General features: G+C 30.5%; 1 protein-coding gene across 1 annotated transcript; it reads right to left on the bottom strand.

Moving 5' to 3' along the window:
* Window positions 1-1,991: 1,991 nt before the first annotated feature.
* On the bottom strand, window positions 1,992-16,698 carry LOC116779619 (uncharacterized). Its single transcript, XM_061526641.1, has 19 exons — window positions 16,530-16,698; window positions 16,317-16,444; window positions 16,111-16,238; window positions 15,848-15,860; window positions 14,054-14,183; window positions 13,742-13,864; window positions 13,567-13,647; window positions 12,838-12,973; window positions 12,636-12,748; window positions 9,187-9,341; window positions 7,844-8,006; window positions 7,678-7,758; window positions 4,884-4,964; window positions 4,189-4,293; window positions 3,751-3,870; window positions 3,259-3,432; window positions 2,937-3,089; window positions 2,768-2,857; window positions 1,992-2,157 (listed from the first exon to the last, which is right to left on the bottom strand). Exons 1-19 carry the CDS (start codon window positions 16,656-16,658, stop codon window positions 2,029-2,031), a joined length of 2,232 nt encoding a protein of 743 aa, XP_061382625.1. The 5' UTR covers window positions 16,659-16,698; the 3' UTR covers window positions 1,992-2,028.
* Between the last annotated feature and the right edge of the window lie 154 nt (window positions 16,699-16,852).

Below are 16,852 nucleotides of genomic sequence, written 5' to 3'. Positions count from 1 at the left end.
AGTTTCAAACGATTGATTGATGTAAAATTGTAAATAAAGTATCTTGATTATTCCCTAAGATGTTCCACGTTAGAAGGTTGAGCATCTTAGGGAATTTTATCCACTAGAGTGGATAAAATTTTATAAGAAGCATCGCTAATAAATTAAATAGTATAAAGTGCGTCTGTAATTTTTACACCGACCTAATGGTTGCTACTTCCAAATGCTCCTAGCGTAGTTATCTAGCAGCAAACTAGCGAGGAGTTTGTAATTGATGGATGGGCACGTTTTCATACTGCGGGATTTAATCATCTTATATTACTATTACCATAATAGACAATGAAATAATAAGTGAGGTATTCAATATTTTTTTTATTCATTATTATTATAAATGTGTTACTAAAAATTGTAAGGTTATTGTAAGGAAAAATAAAAATTATTTATACTAGATCAAATCAAACAACAGGGAAACAACATTGTAACTTTGTAATACTTCGCAGTCCATTGCGATTTAGAAGTTTAACAAATAACTTCAGAACTTTCCGAACACAATCGAGACCTTTGATTTAAACTAGTACGATGTTGAAACACTTTATTTTGTACATAATCTTAGTACTTGAATACTTGAATCACGTACCCGCATCTGGAAACTGTGTTGACTTAACCTGGTCTTGGTAACTAGAACGGAGTTTCAATGCGTTATTTCCTGTTAACTAAATAATATTGTTTGGTGTCGGGATTTTTCTAAACTTAACAAATAAATCGAACTAACCATACAGATTCTGATTTTATCAACAACGACCACACAGGATAAATAGTAGAAAATATTGTTGTACTTTAATGGGTTCATTTTCAGATTATAGGCAATAATTTGAATATTATTTAGTTTAGGGTATTTAATCTTGAATTTATGATTTGAAAATGTTCTCGATAAAAATATTATAAATGAATAGTGAATATACAACAATAAATATTTAAAATTTGATGAGTAGGGAGAATAAATAATTAATACATTCATTAATATTATAACTATTGCGTGTTAAAATATGATCAAGGCATTTATTTGCTGTTACAAATAAATATTCTTACTTTATTTGACCACGCGGTATAATGTCTTATTTCATAATGAGATCTAAGACTTTAAAAAAGATTACATATATTTAACCTCTCTGTTTTATCCAAAATAAAACCTCATTTTAAAGGGGGTCCATTATAAAAATGATAGAATTAATTATAATCATACAGTTGAAATTAAAACACATATTTGGATATTTGATTCATTTCTTATTTGAAAATTTAATGTTATAACGCGATTTTTATAATGTTAAATTTATTGTTTAAATTTTTTTTGAACTCTTTATATTTTGTAAGGCATCTGTTGGAGAGGAGGCTCCTTAAAACATGGATATATAGCGCGTCGACGGTATTGACATTACATTGATACATATCACACCTGGAAGTTTACAAAGCTTTGTAAAATGTTACCATGTAATTAAATAAATGGAGGCATATCTTTTGAAAATCAGAATAGGATTAGGTTATACAGTGTATGCCCATTATTTATTCTAAATATACAGAACGCTAATTCATTCATTTATTCATTGAATTACAATACTTTTAAATAAAATAATCGTCACTGTAATTGATTTGTTAGAGAATGTCATTAAATACAGTGATGATGACGAAATATATCTAAAACTTTAATCATATCCTTGTTGTTGTATGTAAGACATTATTTTGTAAAGAAATTGTTTCGATATTCAATAAATTTCAAAAAAACTCTGTCCATACAGCTTGCGCCTACCGTGTTGCTGAACTTGATTTCTTTAATAAAAGTTTTGTGTAAAAATAAGGAATAAAGGGCAAATTCTCTCCATAGTTAATATACATGGTTTTAAAAATGTTGCTTATTTCTTAGCTTCTTTTTTACTATTAGGGTGATTTAAAAAATACAATTCGTAAAGGCATTTGGGATGAACATTGTAATTTTTTTTTAATAATTGCAACACATTACAGAAAAAAATATTATTAAAATAGTCAAGCTATACATTATTTAAACCCTTCAAACGTTACTCTTCGTTTCCTCTCTTCGTAAATAATGTCCAATTTGTATGATGTCTTTTCTGTCTTATCGATTAAATTGCGACTGAGATCTCTTGGTGCTTGAGACCGTACGTACTGCAAGATTCAAATTGTGTAATGTAACCTTCAATTTAACATATACATCCCAGGGCCCCCAGACCTTAGTTATTTTCTGATGGACACAATATATGAAATAGTTTATTATTAGCGTGCACAGTAAACCTCTACATATTTGCTATTTAATACCGACGGCTTAGTTTCAGGTGCAATATTTAGTGTCTGGCAAAAAAATCAACCGAAGGTATCTGAAAGTGTGTGAGTCCATGGTAGTTACGAATACATTTCAAATGGTTCACAATATTACCTACGACACATGTAAAAACGATGCCTCTGACTATAAGTAGGGTGAGTACAATTTTTACTTACCTGCAGCACCTGGCACCTGAGAATTGGCTGCTGGTATGAAGTAGCAAATATGTATACGTTTACTATACACACTAATAATAACATCATATATATGTTTTGTCCGTTAGTAAATAATTAAGGTCTGGGGTCTTTTGAATCTTGGTTTAGAAGAGAAATAGAAAATTGACATATTTATGACAACATATACATTTTATGACAACGAATTATATTGTTTTGTTGAAATTTTGTCGTATTTCCTTTTACCAGGTTCTTTTGGAAAATATAATTCTTTAAAATCTACCATTCTTGAATCAAATTTCTTCCTCAGCTCTCTGAGGTTATAACTTCTAGGGCCCCAATCAGCTACTGGAGTTAAAAGACTTAATATTCTCTGAAATAATACATTTTAATTGAATAACGAATTGTTTATTTTTATATTTATTATATGACCCGTTATCCTAAGATATTACCTGCTTTTTCTTATGAATATAGTAATAATAAACATAAAATGCTCCAAATACTAGCAAAAAAGACTGTATAATAATGGTCAATGTTTGAAAGTTCAAAGTGGGTTCATTAAATTCACTGTTTAAATAGGTGTCTATAACTATGTAAGACTTAATCTAAAATGAGAACAAGAAATTAGGTATTCTGTTTTTACTCTTGAGTTTAATAATAAGGTAAATTTAGATTAAATCGATCCAAAGTCGACTCACAACATTATATTGAAAAAAATAATCCTTCTGACCAATGAGGTGAAGTTTAAAATTTAATAGCTATTTCCATACTCACGGAATAAAAGATTGGGAGAACAAATAAACTCCATATTCTCAGTCTAGTTGGTGGAACTCCAAAATGGAATGTTATGTCATCGACCAATCTACCCATAGGATATAACCAAAATATAATTATTGTTTCCGAGAGTGTTGACAAGCACGTCCAAAATATAAATCCAAATTCGATGAACTGTTAAAAAAAATATCATAAATTTAATTAGTGAATGTTATAAAACGTATATTTCTATTGATATCAGGGTACAAAAGGCAGTATCCTTAATATATCTGATCAAATAAAGTGTAGTCACTGTGCACTGATAATTTGGGCAAAGGTTGTTTTATCACAGTTAAAGTAGCGTATGAGCAAAAGAAATTTTATCAACAAAACTTTATGCATGTCTTTGAATCTCGTTTTTATTATATTAAATATTATTTCGTTAGACATGGATCGTAGTAAATTTCTAAAATATTAAAAATACATTATTAAAACAGGACCACGTTAATATACCAATGTACTTGTAAAATATGCTGCCACTCCTGCCGCCAAAATAATACAAGCAGCACACCAGGGTTTCATTTGCTCCCACTCAGTTACGAAAATTTGTACAATACATTGAAATGTGATCAACTGTAACATAAAGCAAATAAAAGATAAAATTTTAAATAACAAGTGATTTAGTAACATGACATAAAAATAAAAATTACGTACACAGGTAAAGTAGTCCACAACGGCGTTTAAAGCCAAGAATAAGAGGACAAAAAGTTCTCCTCCGTATAACGTAGAAAAATATATCGGCCAAGTAAAAATCACCGATGTACTGCCTATCGTAATAAAATATAATATAGATATAAAATATAAGGATATTACAATTATACAATTGAAACTAAAACTAGCACATGCCATTAAGTACCCACCATAAGAAAAATATATTATTGAAGCGTTTACCCAATTTTCTCCGTATTTTTTACATAAGTAACTCGTCACTGCTCTAGATATGTAGAAGACTGAATTCGATAAATTAATCAAGGCACTATCAAGGCTTGGATCGACCTAAAAATAATATTAGTACCATAAATAAATTATAACAAAAAAAATCCTATTTAAACACAATTTAAGTGGAATGAAATATAGTTACAAGTTGTTTAATATGCCGTCAGATATGATGAATTTTATGATGAAAAAACTTCAAACGCTGTAGAAATAAATCCCCTTTTCAAAAAAAAATTGAATTACTGAGAATACGACTGAAGCTGAAATATGCTCAAATTAAATGCTCGGTATTAATACTTGCAACCTTAATCAAATTTGTACTTAAAAGGTTGCAAGTAGACACAAACAGAGACTAATTTTAAACTGGTGATTTTCAAAGAGTTGGTTCATGTTTTATCTCGAATATATAAAGTTAAAACTCTTTACAAATCTGTATACATACTTTGAAAATATCCGATTTTTTATTTTAAATCTGTTATTACTAACCAATTGAAAACAATTAATAATGTGGCCAAACATATCACACGTACATTTCATGTATATCGGGGTCTTTATTTTTAAATAACAAATTAATTCTTGTTAATATTAAAAAACGCTTTCTCTATACAAATTATCTATTATTGTTTATTTTACATGATAATTTATTTTACCTTATCACCGCTTCTTGAAAATATTATATGAGCCACTGGAGGAGCAGTCATTGATTCAGCAAGCAAATCAAAATCAGCGAGCTTTTGTATAAAATATAAACAAAATGTATAATAAATGTAATTTATATATTATTAGTTATATGGTATTTACCAAAAAAAAATTGTGAGTGCTTACCATTAACATATTGTTTAAATCATGTTCTATATAATTGATAGGTCGATCGGTGTAAGTAATTATTAAATGTATAAATGATAATCCATATATAACACAGAGTGCTAGTTGTGCCCGGTGTAAAATCTGTAACATCGTTGGACATTTTTTTCCTTTCGACATCTGTATGCCATAGAGCAAAAAGCATGATATCGATAAAAAGTCATACGATAAATGTTTATATATTGGTATATGTATAGGTAACTTTATTCGAGTAATCAGTTAATTAAAGATGTGATTAAAAATATAACGCCGCTATTTATTTTTGTACCTTCCAAGTGTAGTGTTTTGATATATGGTTTCGTAAGCACGCAGCTGATATCCACAAGGAAAATATAATAACTAACAAAATTTGTCTCTCCTTCCAAATCAATCGCTCTTCATATGAATTTATAAACTGGCTGGAAAATGAAAACATGTAAAATACATTTTTTTTGAGGTATTATAACAATAACAATAAAAATGGTATTCGAGGGATAATGAAGGTGAAGTTAAAATAGTATGATAAAGACCCAACATACAATAAAAATATATAATTAATACATATTATGTAATAAGGAAATGGTAATTATTAAACTTATAAATTGATTACTATTACCACTTATTAAAATACTATAACATGCCTTAGTATAGGAATGTGTTTGTTTCACGGCAGTGTCGAATATAGATACTGATAAATATAGTATAGTAAACAGTTTATAAAGACATCGAAGGGAACAGATGAATACTTCATAATAAGCGGAAGTCGTATAAAGTATTTTTTGAAAAAAAAAAACTTTTTTATATATGTACCCACTTTATAAGAAAGACAAAGTGGACTTTAACAAAATACAGTTGCGTTTAATTAGTATATACGACAAATGTGTGGATGATGACGAGACGAAAACTTCTCAGTAATTCATGGATTCACCTTGCAGATGCCGGAACTAAAATTTGAAATTAACCTACTAGGGCTGCTTTCGAAGTACGTTTCAGGAATGCATTGATTTAAGTTAGGGAGTCTTTCAGTAGAAAGATTTAGCTGTTATACCTCCTGCTCGCATTTTTAGCGCGTATAAATTTACGACAAACATATTCGTCGTGAGTTCGTTAGTGAGCTTGTAATACTTGTTGACCTTGATGGCATGCTCTTTGGGGATGTCTTTAGGGAGCTCTCGTTATAATACAATTTGGAGCCACTTTAAGCATAAAGTAAGGCTTGACGTTTGATTTTATAGTCCTAGTGCCTTCTCCCAAAAAACCTTTTTTTTATGTTACAAATCAGTAATTTTGGTTTTTGAAAATAATTGAATTTTTCGAATGACCGACTACGAATTTCTTTGCAAGGGATGAGTTTGATTCTCCTTTTTCTTATACATATCATATATCAGACTTTTGCTTAAAGGATATCACTACAAACGATGTGTCCAAAATCAAGTGACATTACCCCAATGAGATTCAAAATAAAAACGAGCGACTCCGGAATCAACTAACACTATAGAAGCTTTAAAGGAATCGTGTCAGTCATTGTAACCGGATATAATTTATTAAAAGTGGGTCATAATAAGCGACATGTAAGCACTGTAAGCGAAGTCATAATAAGTGGATTCTACTTTTTTCTATTCAATTTTTTTTTTTGATACACTTATAATTAAATGACTGAACTATCATTATGATGAAACAAAACATTAAGATAATTTGCGAAATTCTACTTTCATTTTAATTATTGCTACCGTCTCACAATAACAAGATACAACGATTCAACTACAGTTATAATCTCTATCATAATCATCTAAAATCAATCATAAAATATATTTGGATCGTAAAAAAATTAAAAATTAAAAAATTTTAAACTATTTTATTTTATGCGACCACAAGAACTTACTCAAAATATGAAATTTGAGCTAAGGTAAAATATTCCCTTTTTTCTATGGAATACAATTCTAGCTCATCATCATAAGTCACATTAGTGTTAGAAGAAATTTTTTGTGTGAATTGCAATAAATCAAGACAGGAATAATTGTTACCCTTGTAAACATGTTGTTTAATATCACATCTAGAATTAAGTCAAATTAATTTGAAATCACTTTTCATCTTTATCTTAAATAATAGAACTATTAAAAAAAAACACGAAGTTATGAATAAACATTAAGTCACCTGTTCCAAGGTATTTTGTCAATAATTCCAAACACAAAATATACAACAGAATATGAAACATTTTGTAGCATTAATGCTAAACCAAAAAAGCTAGTTATCAATAATATAATATTATATCCTGAAAATAGTTTAAACATATAGTTTTTTCTTTTATTTTAAAATCTATTTTTAAAATAATATATAAAATTTTATACCATATAAGAGTGGCATCATTTTCGGTAAAAATAAATGATGATCCGGTGAGTAGGTGCTTAGGAATAAATAGATATAAGTCATCGGTAGACTCTTACATAGAACGTTGAACACATAAAACCAAAGAAATCTGCAAAAAAAATTAAGATAACATGGCTTAAAACAAAAATTTATGTGTTTATACATTTTACGTGTTTATAATATATACCTTTGAACACTGTTTTGTTGCTCACACAGTAATTCTAATTTACTCACTGAAGAGGCATAAGCCCGAAAAAACGATAATTTTTCCATAAATGTAGCTGGAATAGCAGGTCGATCGGAAGGTATTTCATGCTAATAATTAAACAATAATTCATGTCAAAGATATTAACCACTGTAAGAATTATTATTTTTTAGTACAGAAATGTAATATTTTCACCTTCGGTATCACTTGCAAATGACTCCAATTCAATCCGCGTGAAACGTCAGTTCTTGATAGATCACCTTCATCAACCAATTGCCAACTTTGTGTCGACTGTTTGTCTTCTAAACCCAATGTATCTTCCATCGATAAGAATGCAGTAAAACTTGTATCAGTTATTCTTAAGATATTGTTTATTCAGTTTAAAATACGTCAAGTGTATGACACATGACATGAAAATAAAAAGTTCATTAAGTGCACTCAAGTTGCGAGTGATTTAAACCAAGAAGCTTCAATTATAATATTAATTTTTAATAAAAATTTATTTATAAATTTGTTATTTTTAGATCAATGGATCTATCCTTTCTGAAATATGACAGGAATATTTATATATATATATACATATGTATCGGCGCGAAACAAATTGTTCAACCAATGAATCCGGATGAGTCATCATGTAGGTGCTCTGAACTTGGTGATCAAATGACGCACAAGCACCACCCCAGTCCTTCAACTAAAAAAATGAGGAACACTGAAGTGAAAGGATCATTACGCTCCAGCTCGAAAGGGTCCTGCATGTTCTCTTGGTGGCTCTTAACAAGAATGAGTCAGCCGTGGCAGTGATGCTCGACATGGAGAAAGCGTTTGATCGCATCTGGCACCACGGTCTAGTGTGCACAAGCTCGCCACATCCACTTCTCCTAGCCGAGTAATCAGGATCGTGGCCATCTTCCTGCAAGAGAAGCGCTTCCAGGTGTCGATGGAAGGCACATTATTTTCTCGGCGCCTCATCAGAGCCGGTGTGCCGCAGGGGAGTTGCCTGTCTCCAATATGCTTCGCCAAATACACGGACGTCGTCCCAGTGGTGGATAGCGAGACTTTACCGGTCTATGCCAACAACGCTGTCTTCATCACTACATCCCTAACTTCCGCCTACGCGACGTTGAAAATGCAGCGTCAGCAGGACCAGCTCCCCAATGCTGGATAAGTGGCGACTCACCGTGAACGTCACGAAGACTCAGGCAATATTCATGGGGTTGACACACCTACTGGAGCCCCTTACCAAGATTAGATTGGTCGTTACTTGGGTGCGGTCGGTCAAGTACCTTGACGTGACCATCGACCCCCGCCTATTGCTATGAAGCCCCACGTGAAGGAAGTCGTCGACAAAACGCGAGCCACGCGTGCTGTCCTGTGACCCGTTCTCCGATCAGATCCCTCTCCAAGCCAAGCTAGCCGTCTTTAAGACTTACATCATCTCGCGCCTAACTTATGCCGCTCCCGCCTGGTAAGCATTGTTCAAGGAAACCGGGTGCCTGCGAGTCCAGCATTCGCTAGTGCGACCATCGCTAGAAACCTACGCATGGAGAGCCTCTACGATTTCATAATTCGTCTCAGTCGGGCCATGTTCCGGCGCACCGATGCATTGGATCTCGCACATATCCGCGAAGTAGCCCCGTATCATATGCGCCTGCCGGGCAGATATGCCCTGCCGCAGGACCTTCTTCCCGTGCGCCTTGATTAATCGCAGTTTACTGTTTGGCTTATTAGCAACATTATAGTTTCAGAGAAAGACATCAGAGTTTTGGAAAACATACTGGACATACTGATCCGTCACACAGGCAACCTGCATCCATACCTGCATGCAACCTGCATGTGTAGGTTGCATCCATACAGATGCAGGTTGTATCCAGTATACGTGTACAATATACAATATACAGTATACGTGTATGTAGCATTTGTACAATGGATTGGCAGGATTATTGTATTTATTTTTCTATGCTTAAATTTTTCTCAATAATAAATTAAATGAAATAACAATATTTTTAAATGAAAAATTGTACACAAAGGATAATTTATCTCTCAATAGCTTGCCAGAAATCCTTTTGATGTAGGTAAAATCGTAGAGTAGGTAAGGATAAAGGAAAAAGGAAAAAATAAATGTAAGAAGAAAGAAAATAAGAAATATACATATAATCATACAATAAAATAAACATACAATAAATATTTCAAAATTCAAAATTTTTGGACATTTATACATACATAAATACATGCATATCAATTTTATGCAAAATAGTTTAAAAAAAATACAAACAGAAGATAATAATTAGAGATGTTTCTTTCGTTGAGATTTCAAGGAAAATTCACTTGGCACTTGTAAATAGAAAATGGAAGTGACTTCCAAAGTTGCGTACCTAAAAAAGGAAGGATTTTCGAAAAAAAAAAATTAAACGAGGATTTTATGCAACACAAGAGCGTTTAAGAACCTTTCTAGGAAAAGGAAAATCTAAAACGCTCAAGTAGGTAGGGAGAGAAGAATATATTAATATATTGAACATTAGCGTTAGAAAATGCATATTCTGGCGGAAGGGGATGAATACTTACTTTAACTCACAATGGAATTCAGAAATGCGGTTGTACTTCTCTAAAGGTAAAATGGACGCATAAATTCAAGAGTTTATCTAATTTATCAAGCAGCTCATAAGTCGTATATAAATAGCAATCATCACCTTAGTTAGATAAAGAAAGAAAAAATTGCAGAAAAATAATTTTGGTTTTGAGGAAAGAAAATTTTACAGACGTTTAAGATAATGTAGGGTAATATGAATGGGTCTATTTACTTCATACGCATAAGGTGTCCAAGACATAAGATAGTCCATCAGTAAACCTAAGGTTTTAACCCTAGCTAGAAATGGAATTGTAACCCTGATGTAAACTATAGTGGGCTGAATGACAAAATAAATTTAATTATATATTTGCCTACATCGAATTATTATAACTTGAAATCTCTTTGGGCTAACTGGCAGACTTTTATCTTTTGCCTACTTATGTATAGAATTTAACTTCGATGCTACGTTATCTTTAAGTAGAGGGGCATGCCTTTGGAGCTGCATATTTTCTGCATAGAGATGACAACGAGAAGAAATATATTTGGAGATATTATCAATGAAAAAAAAAATAGTAATGTAGATAGAAACCCGCTTTGTGGTACCTGGCAGGTGAGTCCATCTAAAGAGAGAAGTTCTCATCGGATTTTTAATCTGCAGACTACCAACGAGGTATGATTTAAACCATTTTATAGCAGTTGGAGATATCAAAAAGGAGGAGATAATTACTATAAAATGTCAAAGTCAACGGAATTAAATGCATTTAAACTTTTGTATAATCTGGCTCCTTCATGCAATAAATATGTGCGCTCAATTTATAATGCGTCCATTATAAGAATGATAGAATTAATTAACGTCATACAGTTGAAATTAAAACACATATTTTGATATCTGGTTCATTTCTTATTTGAAAGTTTAATAGATTAACGCGAGTCTTAATATGTTTATGGAGTCAACTGTATAAATAAAATATGATTGTTAGAAAATGTACTTATAATAGGCGATTGAAAGTACAAAAAAAGGGCACTTTAAAAGTCTAAACGTCAAGTAATACAAATAACTCATTTAATCTCTAATCTACACAACAAAATAAAATACATACAAGTTACATTTTTATTCTCATCCGAAATGCATTATATATATTTAGTTTCTTCATTTTGAACTTTTTTATATTTTGCAGGTCCGATGGAGAGAAGGCACGGTTAATCATCGATACAGCGCGGTGACGGTACTGACAATACATTAGTTCATATCACAGCTAGAAGAATTTTCAAAGCTATGTATAAAGTTATTATGTAAACAAATAAATGTTGTTTTATTGTAAAAGCATATCCTTAAACGTGTGATATAATTATTGAAGTGTTCGAATCTTTAATTTTATGAATATCTAGATTATAGACACTTGTTTCTTAGTATATTAATCAGAATAAGATTAGGAAATAAAGTGTTTTCCCATAAAGGATTGTGTATATATAGATGGCTAAAGGAATTTCTTGGGTGACAAAACTTTTATTTAGATTATTGGCATAATGATTAAGGTTTGTGAGAGAATATCATTAAATACAATGATAATGACGAAATACACAAAAAACTTTAATCATATGCAAATCCTTGTTGTTGCTTGTAACAACATTATTTTGTAGAGAAATTATTTCGGTTGTAAGTAAATTTCACAAAACCTCTTTCCATACAGCTTGCGCCTACCGTGTTGCTGAACTTGATATACTTTAATAAAAATTTTGTGTAAAAATAAGGAATAAATTTTGGTTTAGTTGGTGGAAGTCCAAAATGGAATGTTATGTCATCGACCAATCTACCCATAGGATATAACCAAAATATAATTATCGTTTCCGAGAGTGTTGACAAGCACTTCCAAAATATAAATCCAAATTCGATGAACTGTTAAAAAAATATCATAAATTTAATTAGTGAATGTTATAAAAATTACATTTCTATTAATATTAGGGTACAAAAGGGAATAACCTTAATCTAACTGATCAAATAAATGCATATGTGATAGATACTGGCCACTGATAATTTGGGTAAAGGTTGTCTTATCACAGTAAAAAAACGTATGAGAAAAATATATTTTGTTAACAAATTATATGCATGTCTTTGAATCTCGTTTTTATTATATTAAATATTATTTCTTTAGACATGGATCGTAGTAAATTTCTATAATATTAAAAATGCATAATTATAACAGGACCACGTTAATATACCAATGTACTTGTAAAATATGCTGCCACTCCTGCCGCCAAAATAATACAAGCAGCACACCAGGGTTTCATTTGCTCCCACTCAGTTACGAAAATTTGTACAATACATTGAAATGTGATCAACTTTAACATAAAGCAAATAAAAGATAAAATTTTAAATAACAAGTGATTTAATAACATGACATAAAAATAAAAATTACGTACACAGGTAAAGTAGTCCACAATGGCGTTTAAAGCCAAGAATAAGAGGACAAATAGTTCTCCTCCGTATAATGTAGAAAAATATATCGGCCAAGTAAAAATCACCGATGTACTGCCTATCGTAATAAAATATAATATAGATATAAAATATAAGGATATTATAGGCAATTGAAACTAAAACTAGCACATGTCATTAAGTACCCACCATAAGAAAAATATATTATTGAAGCGTTTACCCAATTTTCTCCGTATTTTTTACATAAATAACTCGTCACTGCTCTAGATATGTAGAAGACTGAATTCGATAAATTAATCAAGGCACTATCAAGGCTTGGATCGACCTAAAAATAATATTGGTACCATAAATAAATTATAACAAAAAAAATCCTATTTAAACACAATTTAAGTGGAATTAAATATAGTTACAAGTTGTTTAATATGCCGTCAGATATGATGAATTTTATGATGAAAAAACTTCAAACGCTGTAGAAATAAATCCCCTTTTCAAAAAAAAATTGAATTACAGAGAATACGACTGAAGCTGAAATATGCTCAAATTAAATGCTCGGTATTAATACTTGCAACCTTAATCAAATTTGTACTTAAAAGGTTGCAAGTAGACACAAACAGAGACTAATTTTAAACTGGTGATTTTCAAAGAGTTGGTTCATGTTTTATCTCGAATATATAAAGTTAAAACTCTTTACAAATCTGTATACATACTTTGAAAATATCCGATTTTTTATTTTAAATCTGTTATTACTAACCAATTGAAAACAATTAATAATGTGGCCAAACATATCACACGTACATTTCATGTATATCGGGGTCTTTATTTTTAAATAACAAATTAATTCTTGTTAATATTAAAAAACGCTTTCTCTATACAAATTATCTATTATTGTGTTTATTTTACATGATAATTTCTTTTTACCTTATCACCGCTTCTTGAAAATATTATATGAGCCACTGGAGGAGCAGTCATTGATTCAGCAAGCAAATCAAAATCAGCGAGCTTTTGTATAAAATATAAACAAAATGTATAATAAATGTAATTTATATATTATTAGTTATATGGTATTTACCAAAAAAAAATTGTGGGTGCTTACCATTAACATATTGTTTAAATCATGTTCTATATAGTTGATAGGTCGATCGGTGTAAGTAATTATTAAATGTATAAATGATAATCCATATATAACACAGAGTGCTAGTTGTGCCCGGTGTAAAATCTGTAACATCGTTGGACATTTTTTTCCTTTCGACATCTGTATGCCATAGAGCAAAAAGCATGATATCGATAAAAAGTCATACGATAAATGTTTATATATTGGTATATGTATAGGTAACTTTATTCGAGTAATCAGTTAATTAAAGAAAAGATGTGATTAAAAATATAACGCCGCTATTTACTTTTGTACCTTCCAAGTGTAGTGTTTTGATATATGGTTTCGTAAGCACGCAGCTGATATCCACAAGGAAAATATAATAACTAACAAAATTTGTCTCTCCTTCCAAATCAATCGCTCTTCATATGAATTTATAAACTGGCTGGAAAATGAAAACATGTAAAATAAAGATTTTTTTTGAGGTATTATAACAATAACAATAAAAATGGTATTCGAGGGATAATGAAGGTGAAGTTAAAATAGTATGATAAAGACCCAACATACAATAAAAATATATAATTAATACATATTATGTAATAAGGAAATGGTAATTATTAAACTTATAAATTGATTACTATTACCACTTATTAAAATACTATAACATGCCTTAGTATAGGAATGTGTTTGTTTCACGGCAGTGTCGAATATAGATACTGATTAATATAGTATAGTAAACAGTTTATAATGACATCGAAGGGAACAGATGAATACTTCATAATAAGCGGAAGTCGTATAAAGTATTTTTTGAAAAAAAAAAACTTTTTTATATATGTACCTACTTTATAAGAAAGACAAAGTGGACTTTAACAAAATACAGTTGCGTTTAATTAGTATATACGATAAATGTGTGGATGATGACGAGACGAAAACTTCTCAGTAATTCATGGATTCACCTTGCAGATGCCGGAACTAAAATTTGAAACGAACCTACTAGGGCTGCTTTCGAAGTACGTTTCAGGAATGCATTGATTTAAGTTAGGGAGTCTTTCAGTAGAAAGATTTAGCTGTTATACCTCCTGCTCGCATTTTTAGCGCGTATAAATTTACGACAAACATATTCGTCGTGAGTTCGTTAGTGAGCTTGTAATACTTGTTGACCTTGATGGCATGCTCTTTGGGGATGTCTTTAGGGAGCTCTCGTTATAATACAATTTGGAGCCACTTTAAGCATAAAGTAAGGCTTGACGTTTGATTTTTTAGTCCTAGTGCCTTCTCCCAAAAAACCTTATTTTTTTATGTTACAAATAAGTAATTTTGGTTTTTGAAAATAATTGAATTTTTCGAATGACCGACTACGAATTTCTTTGCAAGAGATGAGTTTGATTCTCCTTTTTCTTATACGTATCATATATCAGACTTTTGCTTAAAGGATATCACTACAAACGATGTGTCCAAAATCAAGTGATTACCCCACTGAGATTCAAAATACACGAGCGACTCCGGAATCAACTAACATTATAGAAGGTTTAAAGGAATCGTGTTAGTCATTGTAACCGGATATAATTTATTAAAAGTGGGTCATAATAAGCGACATGTAAGCACTGTAAGCGAAGTCATAATAAGTGGATTCTACTGTTTTCTATTCTATTTTTTTTTTGATACACTTATAATTAAATGACTGAACTATCATTATGATGAAACAAAACATTAAGATAATTTGCGAAATTCTACTTTCATTTTAATTATTGCTACCGTCTCACAATAACAAGATACAACGATTCAACTACAGTTATAATCTCTATCATAATCATCTAAAATCAATCATAAAATATATTTGGATCGTAAAAAAAATAAAAATTAAAAAATTTAAAACTATTTTATTTTATGCGACCACAAGAACTTACTCAAAATATGAAATTTGAGCTAAGGTAAAATATTCCCTTCTTTCTATGGAATACAATTCTAGCTCATCATCATAAGTCACATTAGCGTTAGAAGAAATTTTTTGTGTGAATTGCAATAAATCAAGACAGGAATAATTGTTACCCTTGTAAACAAGTTGTTTAATATCACATCTAGAATTAAGTCAAATTAATTTGAAATCACTTTTCATCTTTATCTTAAATAATAGAACTATTAAAAAAAACACGAAGTTATGAATAAACATTAAGTCACCTGTTCCAAGGTATTTTGTCAATAATTCCAAACACAAAATATACAACAGAATATGAAACATTTTGTAGCATTAACGCTAAACCAAAAAAGCTAGTTATCAATAATATAATATTATATCCTGAAAATAGTTTAAACATATAGTTTTTTCTTTTATTTTAAAATCTATTTTTAAAATATTATATAAAAATTTATACCATATAAGAGTGGCATCATTTTCGGTAAAAATAAATGATGATCAGGTGAGTAGGTGCTTAGGAATAAATAGATATAAGTCATCGGTAGACTCTTACAGAGAACGTTGAAGACATAAAACCAAAGAAATCTGCAAAAAAAATTAAGATAACATGGCTTAAAACAAAACGGTATGTGTTTATACATTTTACGTGTTTATAATATATACCTTTGAACACTGTTTTGTTGCTCACACAGTAATTCTAATTTACTCACTGAAGAGGCATAAGCCCGAAAAAACGATAATTTTTCCATAAATGTAGCTGGAATAGCAGGTCGATCGGAAGGTATTTCATGCTAATAAATAAACAAAAATTCATGTCAAAGATATTAACCACTGTACGAATTATTATTTTTTAGTACAGAAATGTAATATTTTAACCTTCGGTATCACTTGCAAATGACTCCAATTCAATCCGCGTGAAACGTCAGTTCTTGATAGATCACCATCATCAACCAATTGCCAACTTTGTGTCGACTGTTTGTCTTCTAAACCCAATGTATCTTCCATCGATAAGAATGCAGTAAAACTTGTATCAGTTATTCTTAAGATATTGTTTATTCAGTTTAAAATACGTCAAGTGTATGACACATGACATGAAAATAAAAAGTTCATTTAGTGCACTCAAGTTGCGAGTGATTTAAACCAAGAAGCTTAAACTATTTTTTAATAAAAATTTATTTATAGATTTGTTATTTTTAGAT

The sequence above is a fragment of the Danaus plexippus genome (assembly GCF_018135715.1).
Source record: "Danaus plexippus chromosome 3 unlocalized genomic scaffold, MEX_DaPlex mxdp_25, whole genome shotgun sequence".
NCBI classification, from domain to species: domain Eukaryota; kingdom Metazoa; phylum Arthropoda; class Insecta; order Lepidoptera; family Nymphalidae; genus Danaus; species Danaus plexippus.
The sequence above is the reverse complement of the archived record's forward strand: the minus strand, read 5'-3'. Positions and strand labels throughout refer to the sequence as shown.

Excerpts from the sequence above, each read along its gene's own strand:
- LOC116779619 (XM_061526641.1), bottom strand. The coding sequence starts at position 16,658 with ATGGAAGATACATTGGGTTTAGAAGACAAACAGTCGACACAAAGTTGG. Across the intron at positions 3,433-3,750 it reads CATATTTTACAAGTACATTG|TTCATCGAATTTGGATTTAT; the intron begins GTATATTAACGT and ends TTTTTTTAACAG. Across the intron at positions 2,158-2,767 it reads AGAAATTTGATTCAAGAATG|TACGTACGGTCTCAAGCACC; the intron begins GTAGATTTTAAA and ends TGAATCTTGCAG.